The sequence below is a fragment of the Aphelocoma coerulescens genome, chromosome 1A (genome assembly GCF_041296385.1).
Source record: "Aphelocoma coerulescens isolate FSJ_1873_10779 chromosome 1A, UR_Acoe_1.0, whole genome shotgun sequence".
Classification (NCBI taxonomy): domain Eukaryota; kingdom Metazoa; phylum Chordata; class Aves; order Passeriformes; family Corvidae; genus Aphelocoma; species Aphelocoma coerulescens.
In genome coordinates, this window is record NC_091014.1 from 32,335,774 (window position 1) to 32,363,402 (window position 27,629).

Here is a 27,629-nt window from a genome sequence, read left to right on the forward strand (position 1 = left end):
ATTTCAGTTAATTTCATGCTTTTGCTTTCTACTGTTGAGGTATTTTGCTTAGCCTCCTGAGTTGTCTTAAGGGGTTTATATCTGTTCAGGAACAACTGACCTACAAGGTGAAGTTTCACCAGATTATTTTAGAAGTACTCTTGAAAGAAGACAGAAAGTGTTTTTCTTTAAACTTTTAGTTTAATTCTACAGTATTTGTCTTCCTTCTATTCTGCAATTACAGTTGAGGTTCACAGGAAAAGGTTCAGAGGTTCTCAGCTACCCATATCTAAAAGTGGAGTTTTAGCAAACTCAAGTAAAAATTCTGGAATTTTCTTGCCATCATACCTCAGGTTCACTTTGCACAGTACAAATTCTGATGTGATGGATCTTTACAGAAGAGTGATTTAGGCACCTTAATAAAAAAATTCCTTAAAAATATAGTATCTCCAATTCAACATTCAGTTTATTTTCTAAAATAAAAACCCCATGCATAATTCTAATATACAGCATTTGATTCTTACCAAAGACATGTTTACAAATATTTTTTTCCTTTTAATAAAGATCTCTATCTACAGTCCAAATCCTGAATGCCAATCTGCCCAACTGTTTTTCAGGCAAACAGATTCCACAGAAGAAAATGCAGATCCGTATTTTTTCAGGTACTGGAAAACAAATGTATTGCAGAACTAAATAATAATCTCTTCAGGTACTTGCCATTTGGCTAACCCAAATTTAAGAGTTTCATTATTTATAAAAAGCAACAAAATTTCAGTCTTTATAGCTTTCTTAGCTGATTTCCACATGAAAAAAGTGCAAATCCAGACATTTACGTCAGCCATCTTGCTAAGAGAAAATGCCATATTTCTTCTCCAATTCTTCAACAGAAGCATCTTTTAATCCCATGTGGGTCACATGATTGAATAATACCTGTGTAACTGAAACAGAAAATCCCAACATGAACTGTTATTTTTGTGATTCACACTCTTAAGGTAAATTAATCCAATTCTTTCCTTGGTGAGAGTAAGGGGTGTACGGATTATATAGCTGACATATGAATTCAATTTTAGAATTACTTGGAGGATGAACAAAAGTAGCAAAGCAAAACTCTCACTTTGTTTCAATGCCCAAGAGATGCTTAACAATACTTCCTTCAACATGTGTATAATCCAGGCCACAAACAGCTTTTAATTTGTTTACTATCTTGACACTATGCCACTACATGCAGAAGACAAAAGTTAATGCCAGATGGCAGATAAAGTTTACATCAGACAAATGGTATTTATGTCTTTACAAGAGGCACTGCACTTCAGTAAGTAATTTTATTTTAAGGAGATTCACATTTTAAAAATCTTTAAGTATTATGGTTTTTAGTGAAACTCAGCTGTAGATAGTAAATTTAAATTTACATGGTCGCAGAGAAATGTTTTGCTTATGCCTCACTATTACACAGTCTCTCTGGTGTGCTAAATAAAGAAGATATTTGAGACAAAACCCACTTCTATAAACCATGAATTCGAGCCAAGGTCGACACAAATTGCAAACTAATGTGAGTGATGCCTCTGGAACAGAACAGACAACCAGGCTGAGTGCTTTAGACATGCCTGCATTCTTTTGCCAACAGAAAAGTCAGGATTTGTCAAGAAATAGTTGTAAATTGTGGAAACTGTATAATCTGGATACCTTGGATCTCAGATGTAGAATTTCATACAAATTCATAAATTTGTAACATTACCAGCTACAAACTGACATGCTGGCAAAGCTTATTTTATCAGAATAAAATGCAGTGGTAATTCTGATTAAAATAAGAGGATTTAGCTCTAGTTTTCTAGTCTAAACAATAAATAAGGAATCAAAGGATTAGGAAAAATAACATGACATTCATATTAACTTCTAAAACAATAAAATGCTAGACAACTGAAGTGATTATTACATGGAATAAACAAGAATAGCACTAAGTTTTACATATTTTTTGCTAGATTCTACAGTATCACAAAGTAAGTTTACGAAGACACTACCAAATTACTTACTTTTTTTTTCTGAACCTGACATAAACATTACTGCCATATCAAATCTTTTTAATTCAGAGAGCCTCTGGAGGATTTCAAGGATGAGCGATGGCTCCTCTTTCCTGAAGATTATAACAAAATATAAAAATAACTACTGTTGATTAGATTCAGTAGCTGCAAGCAATATTAAAGAATTCAGGAACAAGAAATTAAAGGACCAATAGAATTTCCTTCTCTTTCATATTCCCTATCTTTGTCTTTCCTGTTCATTTGTCCATTCACAAAGCAAAAAGTCAATACCCAGAAACCTTTATGTAGGTATTATTGTTCTACAGAGCAAGAATAAAGAAATACAAAAACCTAGACTGACACAAACTGACTGCTGGTCACGTACAGCATACCTACTACATGATTTAATGCTTACACCTGCCATAACATCACCATTTTTATATGTATCAGGTAGTGTGAAAGGAAGCAGTACCTGTGGCCATAGGAAGCTGATCAAAAAGCTGAGCCAATTACAGCTGCCTTAATTTTCATCCATAAAGAAAATTCCTAGATTGTGTTCATTTTACATTTTTCTGGTGAAGAGTAAACAGGCACTGCCTTTCTCACAAATACTAACAAATAGTATTTTTCTTTCATAACTTTGCATTTCTTTTGGAGGGAGACAGGACTTTTACCTTACAGCAAAAAATTTCAACTTCCTAGCCTTTTTATGTTGCATCATCAAATGCAGGACTGTATCTCTAAGACAGCATTTTTCACCCATATGATGGATATCTTATTTTTCAAGGAAACCAAGGGAAAGGCAAACATTGATTCATGCTTGCTCTTCTCCATAAAACAACACCGAAAAACATCGAGTGTGTGCTTCTCAGACAGTGTAAATTAAGAAAAGCATACACTGTCTCTGACAAACAAAATGAACTCTAGGACTCAAATGATAGCATGGACAGAAATTTCAAAAATAATTTGCCAGGTCGTGTCTTATCAGAACCTCAGTCTCCAAAACACATTTGCCACAGGCAACTGTAAAATGCTAGCAGATAACTAAGTCTGAATGCATCACAGTAAGTGTGGCATAAAACCAAAGCCCTCTAAATTTCTCAGCTTTAGGAAGTTAAAACACAGGACAATGTGCAATTGTATGTGCTTACAGAATATACACACAGTAATGTGAACAAAAGTTATTTCATACAGTCTAATGCTAGTTTCTGATGCTCTTTAGCAGAGCACAGTTCAACAACACTCAGAAAAAGTATTTTTTCACTTCTTCTCTACCTAATTTTTCAAGATGAGTTTCACTTCTTAAGAAGAGACTATTGAGTAATTCCAATGATTTCACTATGCTCATCTAATCCTGTGTGCTGAAAATAATTTTGTAGGTCTGAGGTTGGGACTAGAGGGAACATTAAAAAAACCCCAAACACATAACAAAATACCAAACCCTCCCCGCACCAAAAGAACCCCAAACCCTTCAGAACAGCAATAAGTAAGTAACATAAAACAAAGGAGGAGTTAAACTTACTCAATGTAGAAGTCATGTAGAATTTTCAGGATCTGGTTAAACAAGTCTGGATCTAAGGATTTCTGAAACAGCTTTGCATAAAGCGAGGGCTCTATTTGCTATGGAAAAATTAAAAAGGGTTTTTTAGACAAAAAAATACAAGTGAGTAATGAGAATTACATGTGCATTTTTAGAATGTCATGGACAATGCTGGAGTGCATGCAAGCAAAAAAACCAAATCACAGTATTTGACATTACACAAAACAATTTTTGCTTGTTTGTTTGGGGTTTTTTGGTGATGGTAATTTCTAACTTCTCTTAAAAGAATTCAAAGTGATTTTTTTTCAAAATATATGTAAGCAAAAGTACACATGAAGTAGATTAATGTGTTTCAAGCATTTGCTTAGTTTAAAAATGTCACTATGTCTAATTACCCCAGAAGCACTCATTTGAAAAATCAGAATTTAACAGAGTTATTAATGTATTTAAGTCTTTAAAGAACAAGGGCCTGTATTTGAAAAAAAAAAAAATGCTGAGACTGTACTTCAAGAAAATAAAAAGGCACAAAAGAAGAAATACTCAAATGCATATCAGACTACTTAGTGTTATGTGAAGACAATTAAAAAAGGGACTATTGTACACTTAAGACACTCTAAACACAGCTATCCCTTCCACCTAAGTGTACTGTTTCTTCAACTGATGCTGAAGAAACTGTCCAAATACTGTTCATACTCTTTGTTTCATACCTTCAGGTACAAGTACATATTTTCTGGGCAGTCTTTCAACTTCCTGAAGTCAGATTCAAGCTGGAAAGAATTTGCAGGAATGGGAGGAACTGGAGAAGCAGACATAAATGACATTCTGATTTCTTTTTCTCTCTGTTTGCTTGCAGGAAAAGATGGATTCAATGTTGATGAAACTCCTTTCACATTTACAGGCAGCCTGCAAAGGTATGTTGAAACACATAATCAAATAAACTTTTAAGGAAATCCTACAGTGAGACCTAATTGGAGATCTTTCTATTCATTAAAAGCTAAAATACTGAATTTTTTTTTTAATAATGTGTTCTAGCTTAAGCAGGTATTTTAAAATCCCTTCAAATTATACAAGCTTTATATTAGATTCACCTTTTCTAAAAAGCACATCTGTAAATACTTAAATTTACTCAGTCTCTGTCTACTTTGTTTCTGGAAATAAATGCATTTCATAGTAGGTTTCTCCCATATATAACTGCAAGGAAAAAAAAATCACATTTTCTGGAATTTCATAATGCAAAACAATAAACAATGTCACATGGATAAACTAGATTCAACACTGATAGCAGTATAATGTATATTTGTCCCATAATTTGTTATTTAAGTCCATTTATTTTTTAGAAATTAAGAAATGGATAAGAACATACTTTTTTCTTCAACACTTCACAGTAAATCCATCTAACTGAGCTAGAAAAGGTGGGTGGGGCCAGTGTTTTTCAAAGAAATTCTTTGATCAAGATTCCTTAAAAAGTATTTACTATTAACAGAACAAGACAGTGTCAAAGCAGGGGACAAGTACAGTTCTAACTCTGAGCAAAGATAAAGCTTCTGTACTTCAGCCTAGTTTCAGCAAGACAGACTTGAGTTTGCCTAACTAACACAGTGTGACTTAAAAACCAAGCACATCTGAAGCTACCACCTGCCTCAGCAGAGGAAAGGGTGGTGACACTCATCTGCTCCTCTTCTCTCACACAACTGGGGTACAAAGAATGCTTGAACTCTGTTCAAAATCTATTCTAAAACAATACAAATAGAAGTCACAGCTAGGGAAGATGGAGTGCCCAAGCAAGAAAGAGTACAGCATGCAGGAAAATATTATGAATTTCTTTATATTTGCAATACAAGACTGCATTTTCCATCTGAAACTAAACAGATCATATTTGTCTCAACTACTATGTGGTCAAAGAGGCAATGTGCAAGAACTGCAGTTTCTTTCAACATTTCCTTTTTAATTCAGATTCTCCAAAGTATCTTCACCAAATGCAGACATCTGGAAATGAAGATTACTTTTTAACTACATTTACCTTTTTAGAAGAGGATCAGAATTATTATACTTACTGTAATGGTGACGTATCACTGATTTCTTCTATTTTCAAGTGCTTTGCTTTTGGAATATCAACTGTAGTCAAGAGATCATCCTGATCTAGAGTCTCTGTTGTTTCAATACTCACTGAATTCCTCCAGTTACTGACTAAAGAAGTAGTGCTGGGCAAGTCATCATCTGATGTATCATCATCAACTTCTTCAATATCTATTCTTCGCAATGGCTTCTAAACAGAGCACAGACCTCATGTCATGTGTGGACTCAACACAAGTGTTTATACAGACCCCAGACACAGCGGTGTGTAACTTAAAATAATCTTATGATAACCAGTTACCTCTGTAGTGGTGCACAGAGAAGACACTCTGAATAAAGGCAAATGGCAAAATCAGGAAACCATAAAATTCTACATGAAGCCTGATACGGTAATTTTATTGCTTTGTCCTCATAAACCAGTATATCCTTACCCTAGAGGATCTCAATATGCCATCTGTTTTCCCAGTAATAACTAAAAATGCATACTTTTTTCCCACTAAGGCTGAATAGGCAAGATCTATGATATACTTTGTCCCATTATGTGGTCAAGCTTTGTAATTTAGCAAAAAAAAAAAAAAAAATCACAGCAACAGAGGCCTTGGCTTAAAGTTTTAAAATTTCAAAACTTCAAAAAAAATTTCAAAACTTAAAATTTTGATGTAATAAATACTCTGCTCAACCCTGCTGATTGACCAAATTACATACATACTGAGGTAATTAATTCCACCACATGCTAAAATGCTTCAGCTTGTTTAATCTCTGCACAATCCCCATTATTTTTGACCATCACCTAGTGCCACCTTCACAGGTCTTACAAAAAAACCCCTCATCACTTCTTACTTTGGAACTTAATTTCCTGAGCATGAACACAGTGTATATTGCTCTAGAAATACAGATGTGAATGAACATGATTAAACATACTCAACAATTTAGACTCCTAGGAAATGGCAGTACTAAAAGCACAGATGTTTCACCTATACTTATTCTACCTTAACTGAGTAACAAGAGGAATACAATCAACCTAGCATCTTCACTTAATTTAGCAGTCAAAGTGAACATTTAATAAATGTAATTGTCTATTATTGAAGTATTTCAGCTACTTCACAATAAATTAATTTAGGTTTAAAGAAATATTGTATCTAGTTATAGAAAGGCTATAATACTCCCCCCTCCCAAAGGATCAAAATAACCACACATTTTCTACTAAAACTATCCATCTGAATTATATTATTGATGAAGGTAAACAAAGGTTTTCAAACAGCATGAGTGCATACACATACAAAGTATGAGCACAGTTTGTATTTACACAACTCATTGCTGAATATATAAAGATTAAATGTACTAAAAGAGGAAGTGTAATACATAAAGAAACCTGGTATTACAGTTTTTCATCTATAGCTGATTCATCTGACTATAAACACTGATAATTCATAGTCCAAATATATTGCTTATTGAAAATCAATGCCAGCTGTCCTACAGTTTACATGGATGAAAATGTATGCTCAGAGCTCTTTAAGAAGCAGCCCTAGGTGACAGCAGCATATGACACAAGTAGGCAACGTTTTATAACCACTATGGCTGCTGTAAAAACTGTAAATAGCAGAAGAAATGAAGGAAAGTTTACCCAGAACTTCTCAATCAAACACAGAGGTTCAACTCTCTCCCATTTACTCTCAACTGCAATGTTATCTACAGACACAAGACAGTGTTGTGGGGGCTGCTGGCCTATTCCACATTATAAATGTATGCATGCACCATGTTTGCTGAGGGTGGTACTAAGGCTGAATGCTTACACCCCCACTGCTATGAACTTCAGCATTTCCATGTGTGTATATGTTCTTGAAAAATATCAGAAGAGTAAATCTATACATTTTTGGCTTTCCACAGGCAAGGCTATCTATCAGGAGTTAGTCTACAAATACAGAAAGCAGATTTTAACTTTAAGCTCTACTTCTTCTCCCATCATTACAGAAAGCAGTTCATGTAACAACTTACTGTTGATTTAATCTGTAATGGATTATCAATCAGTTTCACTACATTTTTAATTTCCGTTTCTTTTATCAATACTGCAGGATATTCTTGTTGAGTCTGCTGTTCTTTCTCAGATAATTCCTGAAAAAAATGGCAAGTTGTCCAAAACATCAGGTGTTTGATGAATAAATACAAGGTATGTTAAAAAAAATGTAATAAAGAATAAAAACCTTCTAATACTACAGCCTTAAACAAACTCCCAAACAAACAAAACCCCACTATACCCAAACAAACATACATACATTCCTTATTTTAGTGAGTTCGTTTATTGCTTGTTTATTTCCAGGTTCCAGCTTCAGAACAGCTTCAAAATCTGAGTGAAAAACAACACATAAACTGTAGGTATTTCAAGTTACGATGTACATGTGGCAGATTTCTAAACCTTCTATTTTCCTTTCATAGCTCTAAAAATAATTAAAGGCAGGTAAGTGACAAAATGGGCAGGGTTGAAAGGGACCACATTGGAAGGGACCACCAGTGGGTCATCTGGTCCAACCTCCCTGCTCAAGCCGGAGTGCGTTGCACAGGACTGCACCCAGACAGTTCTTGAATATCTCCAGTGAGGGAGAATCCACAACCTCTCTGGACAATCTGTTTCAGTGCATGGTCACCTGCACAGTAAAGAAGTTCTTCCTCATATTCAGTGGAACTCCCTGTGCATCAGTTTCTGCCCATTGCCTCCTGTCCCATTGCTTGGAACCATCAAGAAGAGCCTGGCTCCCTCCTTCTGACACCTTCCCTTCAGATACTCGTAGACATTGATGAGGTCACCTCTCAGTCATCTCAAGACTGAACAGGCACAGCTCTCTCAGCCTTTCCTCATAAGAGAGATGCTCCAGTTCCTTAATCTTTGTCACCCTCTGTGGGACCCACTCCAGGAGCTCCACGTCTCTCTTGTGCTGAGGAGCCCAGAACTGGGCACAGCAGTCCAGATGTGGCCTCCCCAGGGCTGAGTAGAGGGGCAGGACCACCTCCCTCGATCTGCTGGCAGTGCTCTTCCAAATGCACCCCAGGATTCCATTGGCCTCCTTGGACACAAGGTCACACTGCTGGCTCATGGACAGCTTGCTGTCCACCAGGACCCCCAGGTCCTTCTCCACAGAGCTGCTTCCCAGCAGGTCAACCCCCAACCTGTGCTGCTGCAGGGGTTATTCTTCCCCAGGTGCAGGACTGTACATTTACTTTTTGAATTTCAGAAGGTTCTTTTTTGTCCATCGCTCCAATCTGTCAAGGTCCTTCTGGAAGGCTCACAGCCACCTGGGGTATGGGCCACTCCTTCCAGCTTTGTGTCATCAGTGAACTTGCTGAGGAGGGATCTGCACCAAGTCACTGATGAACAAGTTAAACAATACTGGGCCCAGTATTGAACCTTGGGGGATACCACTAGTGACAGGCCTCCAACTAGACCCTGTGTCATTAATTAAGACCCTCTGGGATTTGTTGTTCAGCCAGCTCTCAATCTGCCTCACTGCCCACTTATAAGTCATTCTAACACCTATATTATGACCTACTTTTTAAACAAACTTTTGAAACTATTTCTTACTACTTACCATACATAGCAACAGTTGTAATTTCACACAAAACTGTCTTCCCATTATGTGGGTACCAACATCCAAGTTTTTATACACATTCAGCGAAATCCAACAGAAATCCCTTAATTTTTAACCTTTGCACTGATAATCTCAAGTCAGAAGAAAAAGATCAGGATGTCCTTATAATGATCTCTTACCTACCACATTTAGACCAATTCAAAGTCATACCTTGAACAGCTTCCTTTAGCTTTCCAAGAGCAACTCTGGCAGCTCCTCTTCTAGCAAAAGCTTTAGAATAGGAAGCATCTAAGAGCAGAGCTTGTGTGCAGTCATCTTCTGCCTCTTTGTACCTCAGCAAAAGCGTAGTACAAAATTAATAATCAGTTTCAAGAGGCAGTTTCAACTGAAAAGACAGAGCTACCCAAACCAATTTAAATATAAAGGTAGATCTTCATTACCTACATACATAAACACATCACTGAGGGAAAATGTGAAATAAACTCCCATAAAATATGATTTCTCAGGACCTTGAAATTTCAGCTGTATATTTTGGTATCTCATAAAAAAGTGTTGACTCTTTTTAGGAACACAAAAACTCACATCCTCTGTAAAATAAAACCCACTTAAAACTTGTCAGAGCAGAGTCCACTTTAAAAATTCAACAAAGTCAGTACCATGGCTTTGTACTTCTGAAAACCAGAAATACCATTACAAACAAAGAAAATGTACAAGAAAGGAGAAGCATGAGAATAAATTTCTCTACATTTGGAATTCTGTGACTTGTCCTTAACCATTTCAGAATGAGAATTCAGTATATCCTTGCATTAATGTCATTTGTTTCATTTTAAGATTAAATTTCCTCATCCCATTTATATTAAGTTACGTTAGATCACGATTCCACTATATGTTTATTAAAAGTATTTTCATTCACTCCTCCACTTTCAAAATATCATTAAATTTATGCAAATTAATTTTTATTTGCGGTTCTCATCAGTACTAGCAGTTTCTAAGAATACCAACGGGCTTTTGTTGCATTTTATGTTTTCTTCTCTTTGAAATGTAAAGACCCATGATACAAGATTTATCATAGAGAATCAATTTTCTTCTTGGTCATTCAATTAAAGTATCACTTTCACTGAATCTCACAGAAGATTATTTGCATTATGATGTCCTTTAAATTGCAAGTGTTGTGTCAGAAATACTATCCAGGCAACCTATCTTATCCTAATTACAGATCCTCATTTCAGATCTGTCTCTACAGATACTCAGCCACGTCACATGAAAACAGATGACCAAGCCTCTGGTCTCTGCTTCTCATGCTACCAGCTTACAAGTTTTAAAATACCACAACATCACAGAGTCAAAAGAAGTTCACACCTAAAAAATGGCCGTATGGAACTTAGCTAATTTGCCAGAAAGCATTAATTTCCCTACAGTTTCTGGGTCATTTGGATAAAACTTAAATAATAATAAAGAAGCAACATATACGCACCTCCATCAGTGAAGCTAAAAAAATATTTTAAAAGGTAGCAATTTCCAGAAAAAGATTATATTAATTCCCTCTAAAGTCAGAAGTTATAATCCACTTCTTTTTACAGTGCTGACTGGGTTTAGTAGCTGACTGGTTTTATAGTCAAAGACAAAGCTCTGGGCAATTCCTTTCACAAAAGTGAATACCTGAGTTTTGCACATAAAAGAACAAAAATCCAACTTCAGATACCATTATTTAATACTGGTGCTATTTTATTCCCTCAGAACTTGTTTCCCACAAACTGCATTTCAAGATCACACATACAGATTTGTTCCCTCCCCTTTACTGCTTTTGACATGATTTACTCTATACTGAATTCTAACAAAAATTAGAAGGAGCGACAATAACTCAACTTGAGTGGAAATCTACTGGATCATTTTTCCTTCTGATTTACAACAAACAAACGATACAGCATATGCAATTCCACTTACTTCTCAATCTTTAGGTAGGCCATGGCTCTGTTAGCTGGCAGTAGTGCATTGGTGCCATCTGCTGCGATACCACGGGTGTAACATTCTATTGCAGCCTCGTACTTTCCTTCTTTGAAATAACCATTACCCTGGAATATTTAGGTCAAAAAAAAAAAAACCAGCATTGAGAAAATCTAGCGCAATGAACTTTCTCTTATCCTTTTTAGCAGAGAGGGTCACAACATTACAAAGATGAATTGCACAGACCACCCACATCAAGGCAGACAGTTATGGCATATTTCTTCCTATCTAAGTTTGGAGGCAGAACACAGAAAGAATCTTAATATTTTCTAATACTTCAAGGATAAAAAAATCTTTGCTACATGCATAGTTCAAATGCAGACTTTTAAGTCTACAAGTTGTTATGTAACTTTATGCTTGATGTACAGGATAACCTACCCTGTACCTCCTGAATTTAAACACAAGCTGAACCTTTACAATTCCCCTTTCCAGATGATTTTTTGCACTGCACGAATTCATCTTTATCCTGCTCCATAAAACTTATCCTCAAATATTACTTGGGTCCAAATGTTGTTGTTTTCTAATTAATGCTCCATACAAGAAAATTACATTATTTTTTGTTTGTTTCTGGGGAACTAAAACTACCTTTTGCTTCTCAGCACTAATTTGAAGCTGCACATGTTCTTTGCTACTACTCTACTGACTGACAAATAAAAGAAAGGCCACAGTTCAGACTTGATAGGATCCATGTTGTCAGGAACAAGCCTGCAGTGAGTCAGCTCTGCTGCCAATGAAGTACTGCATTACACTGACATTTCTCTTCTGTGTCCTATTCAAACTCTTGTTCCTTAATGCATACTTTCATTCTTACCTAATTATCTCTTACAACCAGTACAGCAAACCTGAATAATGATAACAAGTCAGAACTCACATAGCTAGGTAAGTGAACAGAAAAATTTTGGTTTAGTTTGGTAATTTTATTTACTGAGAGTGGTGAGAGGGAGAAATTGATAAGCCAACTGTGAGTCAAGACTGTGTATCCAGAAATACATTTTTACTGTCATTGTTGCCTGCACCCCAAAGTCCTTTTTGTAACTACTATTCATCATGTAATCAGAAGTTTCAAAACAAGAAATAGTCCACAACTCCACTTGGACAAGCAAGCATCAAGATGCTTAATAATGGAGAAATGGGATCTTTGAAAAGTATGGTTTAAGCTCTACTTGTGTTACCATGTATTTGAAATTTAGCACATACAATGTGGGCTGTAAAAGCTACCTTTTATAATTATTCCTCCAGCTGAATCCAAACAGAACTCACTGGACCACTCACCTTCCTAGAGCCCAAAATAGGAAACAATGAAGGTAACATCAAGGACACTGCATTTATGAAGTTCAAGACAGTATCCAGTTTAATTCATATATTTGCATAACAGCACAACACAACCCTTTTCTTCGCTAGGTTTCTCCCTTCCACCAGAACCTGTGACTTACCAGATCTTTTTCTGCAATTGCCTTCTGCTTGAGCTGCTGCTCTTCAATGCGCTGCTTCTCTTCATCTGTTAATCCTGTTCTGATCGTATCTTCAAACTCTTTCTGTTCTGAACTTTCTTTTGATGACAGAGCCTGTGAAGATGTAATTTTTTCCCCTAAGTGTTTCCCCACTTAAACATTTTAAGAACATAAACGAAAATAATTTTTAAACTTTTAAGATAAGAAAATCTGCCAAGCTTTTTAACAGAAGTCCCTGTGTTGCAAATTGAAGAGACAATTTAAAAACAATTTAAAATTGTTTCTTGAAAATGTATTTCTATGAGGGACTACAAGTCAGAATAATGCTTGGTAAACAGAAAGTATGTAACTTCTGAAGCACAGTGTGAAATGACTCATGGAACCTGTTTGTATACAGTCCAATTCAGATATCATTTATTTCTTCAATTACTGGAGACTTTGTCTTCATTCTGAAAACAAATTTTTCAAGCACTTTCAAAAATACAGTTTTGTAAGGCGTAAATCATTCATATAGTAGTGACAGGTGTGTTTATATTTACTAAAGTCATCATAATCAACATTCTCCTCCCTGTCATGAAAGGGACTTATATTAGAGTACTTTGTTCTGTTCTTAGAACGGCTTTCTGGTTTGGTTGACCATAGCAACCTGTGGGACTACAAATAGGGTAGCAGTGTAGTTTTATGGCCAAGAGAATACAGGGGTTCTCTCATGTGCTGTGCTTCCTTATACCAAAATACTAAGCATGATTGAAAAAAGCATTAACACAGAGGTAGAAAATGGGGGAAAATTAAAAAATAAACCAACGAACCAACCCACCAAAACCCAACCAAACACCCAAAGAAAACCAATCAAAAAATGACAAAAAACCCAAAAAATCCCAGATGGTGCACACATACAGTCTTAGTTTTCCACTATTACACTGATGTCTGCATATATGTGAGTTTCTCCAAAAGAAAGTCCATTAAAGATTTTGACCTCAGTGAGCTTCAGATTCCAGAAAAAGCACATGAGAATTTGTTGAATCAGTTCTTGTTAGAAATAAAAATTGACACAGATATAAACTGAACAGGGCATATAAATTTATGTTAGGGCCTATTAGTCTTATTACCTGATTAATTTTCTTCAGTTCATTTTTTGCTTCAAAGTTGTTTGCATCAAGCTCCAAAACTTTTTCATAGTCTATCAGAAGACCAGAAAAATATGTTTCAGGTAGAAAGCACAAACCAGTAAGCAGAGCATTCCTTTGAGATAGCCCTTTTTTGTAGTTACCTAAGAAGTCTGGGATATTTAAAGGAATGCAACATTCTAAAACAGTTAAAGCTGAATTATTCTAGAACTAACATCTACAGCTATCATTTGGACTTGCTACTTGAATTTTACCTTGCCAAAAGAATATGCAACATGGTATTTCAGTTCTTTGTTTATAGGAAATGAATATTAAATTCCTACATCAAAGAAGCAGATCCCACAGGTTTCTATGTATTTTAAGAAAACAATTTTTAAAAGACCCACCTTCTTTAGCACCTTGAAGATTTTTCAAAGCAAAGCGAGCGGCCCCTCTTCTCGCATAAGCCTTTATGTAATTTTTATCTAAAGCAAGTGCTAAATTGCAGTCAGATTCCGCAACAGAAAACCTATCAAAAAAATGAATGAGTAGTTTGGACACATCAAGGTAACAAACCCCAAAACTTCAGTAGTTTATCTTACTTTGAGCCTCTCCAGGTTCTTGAGAACATGGAAATCTCACATGCTTCAGAAGGGGCAAAAACCAAGTATTTACACATTTCTTGATTCAGAATACATTAAAAGAAGAAAGGAAAACAGTGGTCAAGAATCTCTACTCCCACAGAAAGAATAACCAACTCCCCTGTATCCTTTCTTCACCCAAAACAAATTAAAGCCTTAGAAATAGAGCTCACTGAATCTGGAAGGCAATTTCACTTTCTCTTCCTCGTTTTTCTTCAAGTCTTACACACTGTAACACAGAAGATGGCAAGCTTCTATTGTGCAAGCAGAGGAAAAATTGATGCGGGAGACTACCAGATTACCTCTCCTGGTGATTTCTATTTGACTTTGTAACTGGTGGGCAGATTGCAACAAGTCTTACACAGACTGCAACACAGCATGATGTATAAATCCAGAATTAAAACTAAACCAAAAATCTGAAGGTAGCATTTCAAGAAAATATTACAGATTTAACAATGCAAATCTTACTTTTTCATTCTATAAAAAGCTGATGCTCTGTTTGTGGGCAGTACTGGATTGTATGGATCAGAATGCATCCCTCTAGTATAGCATTTTATAGCTTCATCAAAATTTCCTTGTTTAAAGTAGTTATTACCCTGTGAATAGAAAAAAGCCTTTTCAGCAAGTTACTGTACATTGGCAGAAACACTGCTAATTAAAAATCCTAAAAAATCAAAGTTTGTATTTTAGAATGCTTAAATATTTTTGTTTAACATTTCTCATGAAATACTGCTTTACCGTGAAATACACTTTCTAACTAATGTATTCTAAGTGTCCCATATTAAATAATTCTCATGACACATTCTATAACATGGGTCTATAAAATACTGATTTTCAGTATCTGTAGGTCATTTCCAGAAACCTGTAACAAGCACATCACTACTTAAATTACTGAATGGGGTTTTTTAAAAGTTTTTAGTAACTTGATTTGGCATCTTTGCTTTTCAAGTCAATATTCTCATTTCTGCCTCCTCTGGGACACAACTTTTATCTCATGCACCCTCAATGACTTCACTGCAGCCAAGATAATAATGGCCAAAGATATGTCAATTTCTCAGTGTAGACTACAGATTACAAATCAAGGAATTTCCACAGCAGCAGGGACAGAACACAAATATCACCCATGCAGACAGCTTCAAACAAACAAACAAACAACCCCATAGAAACCCAAACCAAAGCTAAAACTACTGAAGTCAAGTATTGACTGACAGATGGGTTAGGTGATTGCTTACAAACAAAGAAGTTTTTCAAAAACTCAGAAGCTGCTGCACAACTTAGCCTCCTTCTCATGGCAACGAAGCCTGAGACAGATCTCTCTCTATATCCTACCTTATTCAGTAAAACTGAACTGCTATGAACTTGCCATTACTAAAGCAAAGAAGTTCACCCATCATTCCCAGATGTACTGGCCTCACAAAGGGACTATTTTTAAATTCTTGCGGATTTAGTTTGGGGCATTCAGATGTTGAGTTCAGGTAAAAAACAGTTCCCTCTTTATCAAAGCAAAAAATCACCAATACATTTATTATCATAAGCAAACATTAATTAGAATCTGACAGGCTTGCTGCTACCAACAATGAGAAGGAATAGAACTGCAGTGAGAATTTTCTATTTTGGAATAATGGGCAGGAAAACAGACAGAAAGACTTCCAAACAGGCAATTCTTTTACCAGATGTGCGGTCTCAGTGCACGATATTTTAAAAGAAAATGGCAATGCTCCTGTACTTAAGTTACTATTTTACCAATAATAAACATCTGTAATTCTATAACCTTTTCCTTCTCTGCAAGAGCCTTTTCTGCATCTATATGAATTCCATCTTCTTCAGAGTCTGATTCTGGAGATACAGAATCATGAGTACTATCTTCTTTATCAAGTTCTTCAAGTATTTTATCCTGGAATCAGAGAAAAACAAAAAAAACCTGTTGTCTTCATTATAATTTAACAGTGCAAAATAATACAAGTAAGATTTTAGGAGAATTACTAATGTGTCCGCCAATACTCACAGTTGTGCTTAATATTATACTCTACTATAATTATGACCTTCTAATAGGCCTATTATTAAAACAGGTTTTTTCCCCTTAAATTCAATTTGCTGAGTGAAAGCACTGTCAATAGAAAATCAAGTATTTATCAATATTCCAAATATTAAACATGTAACCTTTTTGGCAGGCAGCTCCCCTATGTTCATACAGTACCCAGCACAGTAAGATACTGACTGGTGGACTGAACTCTCAGCACTGTAACAAAATCTTATTTAACACAGAATCAAGTGGGGATAAGGCTCAGGTAACAAAGCAAATATTACGACTTACCACATCAAGTTTTCCCCATGCTTCGTAATCGTAAGATTTGATCTTATTTTTCTTGTTTTCCTCAGAGGTTATCTTTGAAGGGACTTTATTTTTGCTTTTCTTCTTTTTCTTAAAAGCTTTGTTTCGAATTGGTGGCAAATTCTAAATTGAATTAAGTAATTTATTATGAAACAGATGTGTGAAAATCACTTGAACTGAAGAATCTACAGTGCTTGTATCTAGACAGTATCCATCTATCAGCAAGCTGTTCTCATGAACTCTACAAGACCACTAAGAACAACAAGCATAAATCTTTCAACACATAAAAGCAAATATTACACGTACGATACTAAGCTGAGTTTAGAAGACGACTCTCTTCAGAGCATCAGTGAAGAATAACTTCAATATACTAAATGTCAGCAGTAAATTACCAATACTGATGTTGCAAACAGAAATATTCTCATAAATCTACCCAGAATCGATAAAAAATTTACTGGCCTCATCACCTCCGGAGGCTACTGCCCCAGAGCTCCGTTGATGGTGCAGTTTACAGAGGAATCTCTGGTTTACTTCAGATGAAGGACATGTTGTGAATTAGTTCGTGCCTTCTATTCAGGTATTTTAAGTCAACAAACGTAATTTAGCTAAAGCAAAACATAATTATTATGAAAATTATCAAAGTATGAATAGCTGTGTTGACACTGGTCTTGTGTTCTTTACCTCTTCTGGGACCCCACTCTGTTTCCTGAGTTCAGAATCCACTTCTTTAATATCTTTTTCCCAGCTCTCCAATTCTCTCATAAAATCCTGCAGCTCTTCAGCATTTTGCTTCACTTGCAGCTGCAGTTCTATCGCTTTACTTGGTGAGCTCATCGTAATCTGCCGAAATTCAAGGAAAAAAGCCTTCTAAAAAGAAGCTGAAAGTATGCAGTGAAGGAAGCTAGCTACTTCAAAATTACAGTTCAGAAACATCCCCCCCCCATTTGTACAGTTCATAGCACAAAAATAGGAAAGAATGAAGCAAACATGTTTTGAAAACAATCATGATTAAGTAACTCATGATGAGCTAAATACAAACTTAGACGAAGAGAGTTATGAATGGTTGATAACTATAACCTCTTGATGGCAAGCTTCAGGATCTGTTACAAGCCTCATGGAAGTATAAATAAGCTATTTGTAGAGACACGAAACATAAACACAGTTAATGATTTCTGTGGTAAAGCGTACTATCCATATTACAGACAAGGGTCTCAAAGAGATGGAAAAACACACTGCATCATTACTACTGAACTAATGCTACCAAAGCAGAAATGTTTTTACAGACTCAAGAGTGAGCAGCTGAGCAGATACCTTGCTGCAGCAGTTGTACTTCTCCCTAGTTCATACATAAGTGGTGACATGCTTACCCTGAGCAACATACTAGGTCTATTTGAAAGGAAGCAGAAACTTTCAGTGAAGCGAGAAATACATAGCATTAATCAAATTTCCAATTAAGGAGCCCATAATTAATTTCCAATTATATTTTTTTCCACCTTCCGCTGTTGTCCCACCCGGACCTACCTCTGTAATATTCAGTCTGTTAATATCATGCAACCTGGGCATGGACACATCAAATAGTCCATCCAGCCTAGCACTTCTAGGTAGCTAGAACAAGATACTTAAAAAATGCAAGAAAACGCTTTGTGATCTGCTGAACTTTTCTTTTTCCTGTCATTGACTAAAACAGTATTCCCATGAATGCGAAAATCTAACATGAAATCTGGCTGTTTGCTCTCGGCCATTCTAAAGCATCTTGCTCAAGCGTACAAAGTCAGCCTGCTCCGTTACCCACCAGCCGCATACAACTTAGCAACGACCTTAAACCACGCACCGACAGCAGCCTCCTTGCGGCACAGCTCTTACACCCTTCAGGGCACTTTCATTCGAATCTCAGTGCTGGGCCCTCCCAACACCCGCGGGCTGCTGGTTCCAGCGATTCCCTTGGAGCGGCCGCACCACGCCGGCGCCCTGGCCGGCAGCACGGGCCCGCCCTGGAGCGGGTCCCGAGGCCGTGCCGCAGGAGGCCCCGACAGAACAGCCCCTTTGAGCCTCAACACCCGCCTCTGCACCGCCCGCAAGTTCCAAGTGAGGCCTTCACTCCATCAGGGTGAGCTCTCCCTCGCCTCACCACCCCGCGCGGCCAAGCCGCCCATAGACCACAAGGGATGGGGGATGCGGCTACGGGACGGCGCCGCCACGGGGTTCGGGCATTGCACATCCCATCCCATCCCATCCCATCCCATCCCGTCCCGTCCCGTCCCGTCCCGTCCCGCCGCGGCCTCACCTGCGCCGTGTCGCGGCTCCTCCCGCCGCCGCCGCCCGCGCTGCCGAGCCCGCTCCCAGGCTGCAGCGCGGCCCCGCGCCGGGGCGGCCCCGCGCCGGGACGGCCCCGCGCCCCGGCGGCCCCGCGGCGGCGCAGGCGGCAGGAGGCGACAGCGCCTGCGCGCGCGGCCCCCGCCCACGCGCCGGGAGCGGAGCTGGCGATTGGCGCGGCCGCGGCGCCGGGCCCGGTGTGCCCCCGGCAGGCGCGGGACGGCAGGGCCGGGCATGGAGGAAGGGAAGGCTCACTCGGCGCCGCCGGCAGAGAAGAAAGGAGCGGACGAGGAGGAGGATGATTTCGGCTACCGGCTTTTCCCGGACCGGAATAAGAAGCCGCAGAGCTTCCTGGTCCGCAGCCTCTTCACCTTCCACAACAAGTGCCAGCTGATGCTGAGGCTGACCCTGGAAACGAGTAGGCGCTTCCCCGTCCCCCCGCGGGCCCGGCCCCGGCGCAGCGGTGGTGCTGAGGCGGAGCCCGGGCCGGCCGCGGCCGCTTGCGGCGGTGACCTTGTGCCGCGGGTCCCGGGGGGGCCCTGCCCTCCTGCCGCAACACCCCTGCGGCGGCCGGGCTGCGCCCGAGCAGGCGGGGGGTGCGGCTGCTGCGTTAGGAACACGCTGATTTTGCGTGAGACAAAATACAATTTCGAAAGTGGTTGAGAGGGTTTGTTTGGTTTTTTTAATAAGAAGGTTCTTTTTTTTTTTTCCTGAAAAATGAAGATGATTTGTCAATTTCTGTGCATTCGTGCCCTTTTCACTGTTTGATATGGACTGTGTTAACGGCAGACAGTGGGCACTATAGGCTGCTCTATTTATGTCTGTGAGTAATAAAATAATGTCAGGATTGATTTGATTCCTGAGCAGCTTTGACTCTTTATCCTGGGCTACATCAAAAGGACTGTGGTCAGCAGGTCGAACGAGGTGATTCTCCCCCTCTGTTCTGCTCTCTGCACCTGTAGTGCTGCATCCAGCTCTAGTGCCCCCAACATAAGAAGAACATGGAGCTGTTGGAGTGAGTCCAGAGCAGGGCCACCAAGTTGGTAAGGGGGCTGGAGCACCTCCCCTGTGAAGACAGGCTGAGAAAGTTGGGGCTGTTCAGCCTGGAGAAGAGAAGGCTGCATGGAAACCCTCATAGCAACCTTCCAGCACCTGAAGAGGCCCTACAGGGAAGTCGTAGAGGAACTCCTCATTAGGAATTGTAGTGACAGGACAAGGAGTAAAATGGGCTCAAACTGAAACAGAGGAAATTTAGGTTAGATAAACAGAAGAAATTGTTTACTGTGAAGGTGGTGAGGCACTGGGACAGTTGCCCAGAGAAGTTGTGGTTGCCCTATCCCTGGAAGTGTTCCAAGGCCAGGTTAGATGGGACTCTGAGGAACCTGGTCTCGTGCAAGGCAGGGGGATTGGGACTAGATTATCTCTAAGGTCCCTTCCAACTCAAACCATTCTGTGATTCTATTTCACATCGTCTGAGCTGTAACAGATGCCAGTTGCATTAGGATTAAATACTGCAAAGTATGAATTTGCATGTATAGTGCTTTTCTTGTTTGTTTTTTTTCCTTGACTGTCTTTATATTTTGTTTATAGATGATTTTCAAAACTTTTGTCTAGAGAAATTGATTGCAGCAATGTTTTTCTAGATCCATATGCTCGACTTCTCCTTGAGGCTCTGAAGCAATCTGGTTGGTATGTAAACTAATTTGTCTTGTTTTGTGTAGTAACATCACTGTGATAAGTGGTGACTGAAGTTTTTCAAATTCTTTTCTGTAACTTTGTTTGTTTCGGCCTTTCAGCACTGTCTTCAATGACCGACACTTTTCTTGTGAAAACTGTGATGGCTGTGTCAGTGGAGGTTTTGATGCTGCCACATCTCAGGTAGGTGCTGGACATAGTCCCCTTTCAAAGGGCTTCATTTATTTTAGTGTTTTGTTGCTAGGATTAAATCTACCAATGCTGATACCTGAGTTAATCATGAAAACGAGATAAATGAAAAATGTTCCATGCTATTGGATCTAGTCCACTTCAGAACCATAAAGCTATTAATGTTGAAAAACACCAATCTAAAGATCCTAAATGGTATTGGTGGTGTGTGCTGTGTGTCTGAGAAGTAAAGGAGGTGTTGAAACTGGCTGAAAAGGCTACCTATATCTCTTCTTCTGCAGATTGTTCTTTGTCAGAACAACATTCGCCAACAATCCCATATGAACCGGGTGGTCACACATGAATTAATTCATGCATTTGATCATTGCCGTGCACATGTTGACTGGTTTAAAAATGTCAAACACTTAGCATGTTCAGAGGTAAGTTAAAATGCTTCTGATGTTGTCATTTTATTAATTACTGCTGGTTATTAGGATTGCTTTGTGTTATATGGTCTGTTGTACACAATTCATTTGTTTTAATTCTGTTAATGCATTTTGTCCTTTCTGTCAGGTCAACCTTAATAATTTTGTTTAGAAAACAAATACTTAGTTTTCACAAATATTAGTAAGTTAATGTCATACTAAGTAGAATATGATCATTGTGAGTGTAAGAAGTGGTTATTGACAAATGAGACAGTAGTTAGAAGTGAAAACACATTCACACATCAATCAAATGCTTATAGAATTATTTTTATCCCATGTAAGTCTTGGTATGTTGGGTAGTTACCACAGTAGTACAGTAACCTTGTTTTTGCTTAGATTTTTTTGATTAACAACAAACTTGGCATTTCCTCTAGCATTCATTTTTTGAGTAATTGTGATATTGCTGCTTGTACACTGGTTATGAATCCATGTCCATTGGGTGGGGTTCTGAGTAACCTGGTCTAGTGGAAGGTGTCCCTGCCTGTGGCAGGGTGATTAGAACTAGATGATCTTTAAGGCCCTGTATAACCCAAACCATTCTATGATTCTGTGGTTTTAGAGGACATTTGTGGTATTAAAGGCCTTAATAATTGATGCTTTAGGAGGTGAAATTAAATGGAGCACAGGTTGAGAAGGATTCCTCTTGTGTACGTGACACAGGTGTCACGTACACAAGAGGAATCTGCATGCTTTTATTTTATTTCTGATGTAATCCATATAATTTGGTCACAGAAAAGCTTATCCTTTCGATTACTGTGCACTGTGACTGTATGAAGTAGGTGGTTTTTTTAACTGTTTTTTAAAAAATATATAAAAATATTATGTTGGCTTTGTTTGGTGGTTTTCTTGTTTGTTTTTGGTCATGAGTTGTTTGATTTGTTTGTTTTTAATGACAATGTATTTGATTCCAGAATTTAGATGTGCACAAGGTTCACCTATAAACCAAGGTTCACCTATGGGAGATAAGCGTAATTATGAGTTTAGTAGTGGCCAAAGCAGATTTCATAAAAATTCATTTTAGTTCATAAATTGAATTCTTATTTTCTGTGGGAAAGAGCCACAGTCACTTACTACCTTCTTATAGGCAAAACTTCATGAAGTAACCTTATCTGGTATGAGTAAAGCCATTCTGTATGGCTGCCAGGAACCCACCAAGCCATCCTCTGACTTCCCTTGCTCAGTAGGAGAGGAGTCAAAAGTAAGATTAAGGAGCTCCTGGGTCAAGATAAGGACATGGAGGTCATTCACCAGTTGCTGTCATGGCAAAGCTACACTTGATTTGTATAAGATTAATTTAATTTATTACCAGTTAACGACAGAGTAGGATAGTGGTAGTAGTAGGAAAAATAAAACTAAAAATACCTTTCCACCACCTCACCTTCTTCCCAGGCTCAGCTTCCCTCCTTCATTTCTGATTCTTCTATCTCCTTGCCTGCCAAGTGGCACAGGGAGCCAGGGAATGTGAGCTGTGGTCAGTTCATAACGCTTTTGTCTCTGCTGCTCCTTCATCTTTGCACTCTTTCCCTGGTCCAGTTTGAGGCCCTTCCCACAGGATACAGTCCTTCGTGAGCTGTTCCAATGTGAGTCTTTCCCTTGGGCTGCTATTCTTCAAGACCTGCTCCAATTTGAGTTCTTTCCACAGCATAGAGTCTTTCAGGAATGGACTGCTCCAGCACTGGGCCCCAAGGCCCACAGTTCCTGACAGTAAATCTACTCCTGCATGGGCTATCTTTGGGCTGCTGCTTTTTCAGGGCATGTTTGTCTCTTGTGTCATGACATCTTCCTTGGACTGCAGTGGGGATGTCTGCTCTACTGTGTTGTTTCACATACTGCAGGGAGACAATTTCTGTCTCCATGCTCTTCCCCACAGGTCGCCAGGGAATCTCCTCTGATGCCTGCAGCATCTCCTCCCCCTCCTTCCTCACTGTCTTGGTGCCTGTGGGGCATCACTCATCCGTCTCACAGCTGCCCTGTAGTGTTTTTTATCCTTTCTTAGACATGTCATCACAGAGCTAGAGCCAGCACCACTAATGGGCTCAACTTTGACTAGTGGCTTTAAAACCAGTTAAAACTGGCTCTGTCTGACATAGGGACAGCCACTTCTCCAGTGTCACAAAAGCCATCCTGGCAGGCCCCTCACTGCCAACATTTTGCCATGTAAACTCTATACAATAATTCTGAATTATTAACTATCATCTACTTTTTTTGTCTAAGCATTTACACAGTGCAGAATAAAGCATGTAAGTCTCAAACATAAGTTTTATATAAAACTTATTTTGTGTAAGTTTTATATAAACCAAGTGCATGTTCTTGCTCTTGCTGGGATTATTTGTTCGCTTCATGTCTTTTGATTACTTAATTATATGGTATTTACTTTTTTTGTTGACAGCTTTTTAATTCTTACTTTTTCGTATTTTCCATGCATTTATTTTCACTCTGGTACATAATTATAGGAAATCAGGATTTAATTACATTTCCTAACAGACCATGTAGGGTATAGAACATTTAGCAGACAAAAGAAATCCTAGTGTATAGGACAAGACAGTTAACAAGCTAAAACATTTAAATGTGGCTTTTTGTGAAACAGATGCGTTACTGCTCTTCTGGGTATTGCAGCTGTAGTCTTTGAAAGGTATCTGCCTTTCCTTCTGGCCCTTCTAACAGATTCTGATGTAGATTGTGGAGAATGCTACTTTCCATTTTCTTCTAGCAGTTCATATATATACATAGACACATACCTGTAACCTCTACTGCTCATTTATTTAAGCTTTAGGTATATGTGAGATGTAGTTCCTGGAGAAACTTGAAGGTTGTGGTAATACTTTGCAGTTCACTGAGGCTGAGATGGAGGTAAAGAGTATGGTAGTAACAGGTATTTAAGAAGTTAAAGTGGCCTTGGCAATATTCTCCACCAGCAGTCACCAGAAATATACTGAAGAAAAGCATTTGCTACAACTTTTTTGACTTTGTATTTTCATGTGTTTCACTGATCTTGTGACTTTTTATTTTTCTGAATAGATTCGAGCTGCTAATCTCAGTGGAGACTGTACATTGATGAATGAAATAGCCAGGTTTAAATTTGGATTGAAAGGGCACCATCAGGTAAAGGTTCTGGATGCTAAAATACAATAATTCGTTATGAGCCATCTGTACCTACTTGGTCTCGGGCTCCTGCACTTTCATAGCTGAAAACATTATAAAAGAAATAGATGCCATGGACTTGCTCTTTCCTCTTAACTAACCTTTAATGACTGATTTAGGGTTTTGTTCCCACCTTGTTATTTTTATTGGAGTGAAATTCCTGAATACTCAGTCATGTTTTAAAGCATTACCACTGACAGTGGATGGCTAATAAAGCCAAACAAAAAGCAGGGCTTGCAGGAAATGTAGTGGAAATACCTTGTCCCCTATAAGTGGGTGACAATCTTTAAAAAGTCTTTGAAAACTGAAGGAAGCAAAATAAGAAGATTTCTAAATAACCGTGTTGTCTTGTAGGAATTAATTTTTGTAAATAGTAATGAAGTCTACAGATGGAGACCCAAATAGCTGCTGATGTTAGAGTGGCAGTTAGCTTGTAGATGATGTTTACATATTTTTTTGTCTTTTGGTAACAAACTGTGTAAGAAAAGTTACCATAAAGAGAGGTATCAAATTGAAGGCCAGTAGAGAAGTCATTCCTTTGTTTTACAGCATTTCAGTTTGTAAAGATCCTAACTGGTCTTTGTGTCTGTTTCTTTCTGGCATATTTTTTCTTGTGCCCAGGTCAAGTTTTACAAATACTTAATACCTACAACAAATGCCAAATTGTATTTTAATTCCTGTTCTAAGGAATGTCTTTTAATTATCTCATGGTTTATGTGTACATGCAAAACTAAAGCACATAGTTTACACAGGATGAAACTAAAATTTACTTTAATACTTATTACAGGCACTGTTTGACTCTTCTTTCATACAAAATTATTGCCTTTATAATAGGAGTTAATACTTGACAAAATCTGGAAAAAATTATGCTAATAATGACAGATTTTTCTTTATTTATTTTTCACTTTAGACTTGTGTACGAGACAGAGCAATTCGTTCCATTCTGGCTGTTCGAAAAGTTAGCAAAGAAACAGCGGAAAAAGCTGTGGATGAAGTTTTTGATGCCTGCTTCAATGATCTGGAACCTTTTGGAAGAATCCCACACAGCAAAGCAGATGCAAAACGTGCTTACAGAGACTTTCAGAACAGAGATCGCTATAATGCTAATTTGTAAGGGGGGAGGGGAGGGGGAACCACATGAGAAATTCCATTAATACCTGACTGTTCTGTAACATCTGGAATCATAGTCTATGCCCACAGTGCTGGTGGAAAGGGCAAATCTATCAAATGTATCAGTTAATTTTTTAGACTTATTTCATGAGCCAAGTTCCGTGGGAGTAAATGGGGTAAATGAACCAGACTAAAAACTGTGTTTCCTCACCTGTTACTCTGGAAAGATAATTTAGTATGCCAAATAACTTGTCAAATAATGATCTGCATATTTCAATGTGCATTTAATTTTGATTGGTCTGACTGACTGGGACTTGGTTTCTGAAAGTTTTGTTGTCAGTAAATAAATCTTTTCATAAAGTCTTTACATTTTCACTATCTTTGATAAATAGTCATGAACTTGATGACCTTCATCACGGTATTTTAAAAGATGGGCACCTGAACTACAGGTCCATGTTCTAGATTTAATAACTATGGCTAAACGCAAAATTTAGTAATTGCCACATTTGTTTTTGAGCACCTCCTGAAATTCTTGGGTGGTCTAACATTTGTTAGTGGTGGGAAAGCTTTTGTGACTTGAGTCCTTTAATGCCCTGAATTGCTGCTCATGTTCTGATTGTTTCTGGTAGTGGAGGACTGGGTATGATGATCAGTGTTGCCTTCTCCTTCTGTGTCCCAATATATTTTGTGACAACAGGACTGTCAGTGTATGTAGCTTCTTCAGGCAATACAATACTGAGATTTGGCTGTGGTGAGATTTGAGCAGGAGTGAGGCACTGAACTGCTCAGGTTGGGAAATGTCAGCACATGTACAAATTTTGAGTGCCTGACATGCTACAGCTGAAAGGGGGAGGTACTCCCAAGTACCTCCAGAATTTGGCGGCCTTTAATAGGGCCCTTGTTTGACTGCAGCTTTGGGCTCCTGCAATCCACCTTACTTTTATTTCACATGCCTACAACACTTTGGATCTGAGCATCATTCTGTAATTTCCTCCTGGGAAGTATTCAGTCATGTGATAAGTCTCTAGCCCAGTGGTCCTGCTCCTAAGGTGTCACTCAGGAACAAGATGCCTGAAGATGACAAGTGTGTTGCCTTTTCCTGATCAGCAGCAAACACCTTGTGAAGATTCCTCAAAAAGGACAAAGCAGCACATACAAGAAGTGCCTGAGAGAGCTGATCAAGCTTGAAGTGCCCGAGTTCTGTTTGTGTTGGACTATGCATGGGTTGCATTTATTTCCAGGTATTGCATAATTCATACCTACAAGACACCATTACTTCTGGGGCTAAGCATTAATGTAGATCCCTCAGAAGGTCATCCCAGTTGTACTGGGGGAAGTTAGGTCTTGACTAAGATTCCTCAAAACTGTACTTTCAGTAGTTTTACAGAATTTTGAATGGAGATTTCATAATCTTAATTTCTTGGGTAATTCATCAGTGACTGACAAAATCTCATGGCTGAATATCTCAACAGAAAAAAATGGCTGTAATAACCTAGATACCTATGGAGAAAATTACATATTGAATTCTAAGCTTCCCATATTCCATGTAGTCTGTGTAGACCTGCAGTTTCCAAAATCCCCTGGGGATCAGAGACACCTTGAAAACAGGATAATAGTGTGTGTTAATATTCCCTTAACCTTTACTGCTCTTCAAGTCACCATTTTAGTCAGTATGATGTATGATGCTGGGTTTTTTTATACTTCTGACACATATTCTGGCAGATAATCCATTATACCTCATTAAACAAAGTTCTGCTTTAATGAATGTGTGTGTGTGTTTGCATTTATATTGTATTTTGACCAATAAATAGTTTGAATATATACATTTTTCTTCAATCTGGGATAAACTTTATCAAGGCTACTTAGAAATGAAAAATATAGCAATAAAAATTAGAAAATGCAAGCATACAAGCTCCTTCTTTTTTTATTTAGCATTTTTGATAGGTGAACATGATGAATATCTTGGAAAGAAAGTATTCCAGAGCTCTCTGC

The 27,629-nt window shown here is 38.2% G+C and overlaps 2 protein-coding genes across 2 annotated transcripts; one reads left to right on the top strand and one right to left on the bottom strand.

The window, feature by feature from the left end:
• Positions 1-427: 427 nt before the first annotated feature.
• RPAP3 (RNA polymerase II associated protein 3) lies at positions 428-19,099 on the bottom strand. Its single transcript, XM_068998109.1, has 17 exons — positions 19,010-19,099; positions 17,407-17,565; positions 16,708-16,848; positions 16,165-16,287; positions 14,862-14,989; positions 14,160-14,281; positions 13,756-13,826; positions 12,629-12,760; positions 11,136-11,263; positions 9,402-9,523; positions 7,884-7,954; positions 7,606-7,722; positions 5,592-5,803; positions 4,245-4,440; positions 3,520-3,617; positions 2,010-2,110; positions 428-917 (listed from the first exon to the last, which is right to left on the bottom strand). Exons 2-17 carry the CDS (start codon positions 17,557-17,559, stop codon positions 826-828), a joined length of 2,007 nt encoding a protein of 668 aa, XP_068854210.1. The 5' UTR covers positions 17,560-17,565; positions 19,010-19,099; the 3' UTR covers positions 428-825.
• A 69-nt stretch (positions 19,100-19,168) lies between these two features.
• Positions 19,169-27,398, top strand: ATP23 (ATP23 metallopeptidase and ATP synthase assembly factor homolog). Its single transcript, XM_068998118.1, has 6 exons — positions 19,169-19,456; positions 20,682-20,727; positions 20,835-20,916; positions 21,204-21,341; positions 24,405-24,488; positions 25,438-27,398. Exons 1-6 carry the CDS (start codon positions 19,273-19,275, stop codon positions 25,639-25,641), a joined length of 738 nt encoding a protein of 245 aa, XP_068854219.1. The 5' UTR covers positions 19,169-19,272; the 3' UTR covers positions 25,642-27,398.
• The last annotated feature ends 231 nt before the right edge of the window (positions 27,399-27,629 follow it).